This window comes from Gossypium hirsutum, chromosome D04 (assembly GCF_007990345.1).
Source record: "Gossypium hirsutum isolate 1008001.06 chromosome D04, Gossypium_hirsutum_v2.1, whole genome shotgun sequence".
Classification (NCBI taxonomy): Eukaryota; Viridiplantae; Streptophyta; class Magnoliopsida; order Malvales; family Malvaceae; genus Gossypium; species Gossypium hirsutum.
The window spans coordinates 4,258,063-4,260,202 of NC_053440.1; the positions used below are offsets into that span (position 1 = coordinate 4,258,063).

General features: G+C 39.2%; 1 protein-coding gene across 1 annotated transcript; it reads right to left on the minus strand.

The window, feature by feature from the left end:
• Positions 1-674, minus strand: LOC107961399 (RING-H2 finger protein ATL78). Its single transcript, XM_016897542.2, has one exon. The coding sequence runs from the start codon at positions 627-629 to the stop codon at positions 60-62; it is 570 nt and encodes a 189-aa protein (XP_016753031.1). The 5' UTR covers positions 630-674; the 3' UTR covers positions 1-59.
• Between the last annotated feature and the right edge of the window lie 1,466 nt (positions 675-2,140).

Genomic DNA, 2,140 nt, shown 5'->3' on the forward strand with positions numbered 1-2,140 from the left:
TGCTTTTCAACCTCTTAAGATGGTATTATTAATAACCACTTCACCAAAATGTTCAATTTCTAGTTCACTTCTATGTTCATGGTTTCCTGCATCGGCACAGGCACTTCCTGGCTACAATTATTGGCCTTTTGGTCCGTTTCAACCAGGGAGTGCCGGCATGTAGGGCATGAAGAATGTGAACTAAGCCATGTATCTATACATAGAATATGAAATCCATGATTGCACTTTGGCAAGATCCGCAGAATCTCTCCAGCAGCAAACTCGGACAAGCATATAGCACAAGTGGTGTCTAGGCTCGGCAGTTTCAACTCGGTTGCATATTTTACTATAGGGAAGGCATTTAAGGCTTTCCGCTTAACTCCTACATTGGCTGACTTGGTTGAACTGTTCTCACCAGATTCGGCAGCAACAGAACTTGAGCCTCTAAATGAACACTTGGCCATACAAAGCAACCCAAAAGAGGAAACGATGGCGCAACTGAGGACTAAGAGAACAGTGGCTGCATTTGCATGGAAGTAGTTAATGATGAAAAAATTGTGTTCTTGAGCTGGGTGGTAAAGAAGTTTTCTTGGATGGAAGCTATCAAGCAACTCTAGGGGGAAATGGGTGGATGTTGTTGAACTTGTCATATTTAATTTGCTAGTGTTTTTAGTTGAGATGGTTGAAGGAGTAGGTTCAATTGAAGGATTATATATATACACGAAAAGAAGTTAATTAAAAAATGGGTTAGAGCCATTATATTTTAGGATTAAGGGGAACCAAGTCTATCTTACAATATTTCTTGTGGATAATTAGTTCGTTCACTCAGTTAGGACTTTCAACCCCCACTATGTCTTCTGTGGTTTAATAGATAAGTCCATTTTAATATTGCTCAAAGGTCAATTCAACTTTCCAGCAGCCCAAAAAGGTAGCACGTGGTAGTTTCCACCTCTCCATGGAACATCTAGTCACTAGCCGGTATGAGCCATGAAAAATATCTTGTGGGATCAAGGAGATAGACTCACAGCCATGTAAAATATCTTGTGCACCCAGTGCAGTTTTCAAACTAATAGAAAGGAGACTTGTCAGCTGCGAACGGCATTTTCAAGTCTAAAGGAATACTGAAGGCATTTGTCTCAAATGTTTGCCAAAGAGTACTCGTAATCTGCTGGATATGACTTCTAGGACACCCTTTAGTCCTATCGTGAAGGCTAATACAGTAAGAATCATATTTATTCTTGTTGTCATACAACATTGAGAGGTACAACAGGGTGGACGTCAAAATATCTTCACACATTTATATACAATTTTGCAAACTACAAAAAGCTTCGTATGGGCTCAAACAAGCGCCTCATACTAGGTTTGAGAAGCTAAGAGTACTGTTTTTAGAACCCGATTAGATTAGTTGATTAGACTAGTAATTAATTAGAATATCAATCGAAATAAGGGGTTGGATTGATTAATCAGTACATTGGTACAAACCAGTTGAATCAATTTTTTTCTATTTTATAATAATTTATTCAATTAAACCAGACAAATTAATTAGATTAATCGAATCAGGAGTTGATGCTCTGATCAGTTCAACTAGACAAATAATGGCTCATGTTTGTTCTTTGCTATGCATATGGTTTAGGGGAATGTTCAATTTTCTCTTTTAAGGCTACTTTTTGATATTAGAGATGACTCGCAAGTATCTATTGGATGCTTAAAATAGGATTGCTAGATGAAAATCCTGTACTTCTTACACCAACGGCTAGCTTTCTACCATTGCCGTCATTGTTAGGTGTTCCCATTGAGGATGCTATAGGCATTAGGAGCATAGCTGGAGCCTTACGGTACATGTGCCCAACTAGACTTGATATTGCCTCTAGTGTGAACAAAGCAAGTCAATTCATGTTACAACCTCTTGACAGTCGTTGGTGCGCCGGTAAGAGAATCCTTAGTGATGGATGCTCATCATGACGATATTTGAACGGCCGATCAGCATCAGTGAGGAACGTTTTGAGGCAAATTTCGCTTGCAATGTCACAACATTGCTGTTTGGATGGGATTGGCCAATGCAATGAGGTTCTTCAAATCTCAGTGAAGGATCGTTGGGTTAACTGGAGCCTAAACCTTCAGTCAAGCACAGTGAGGCTGAATTTTTTTTTATTTGACGAAA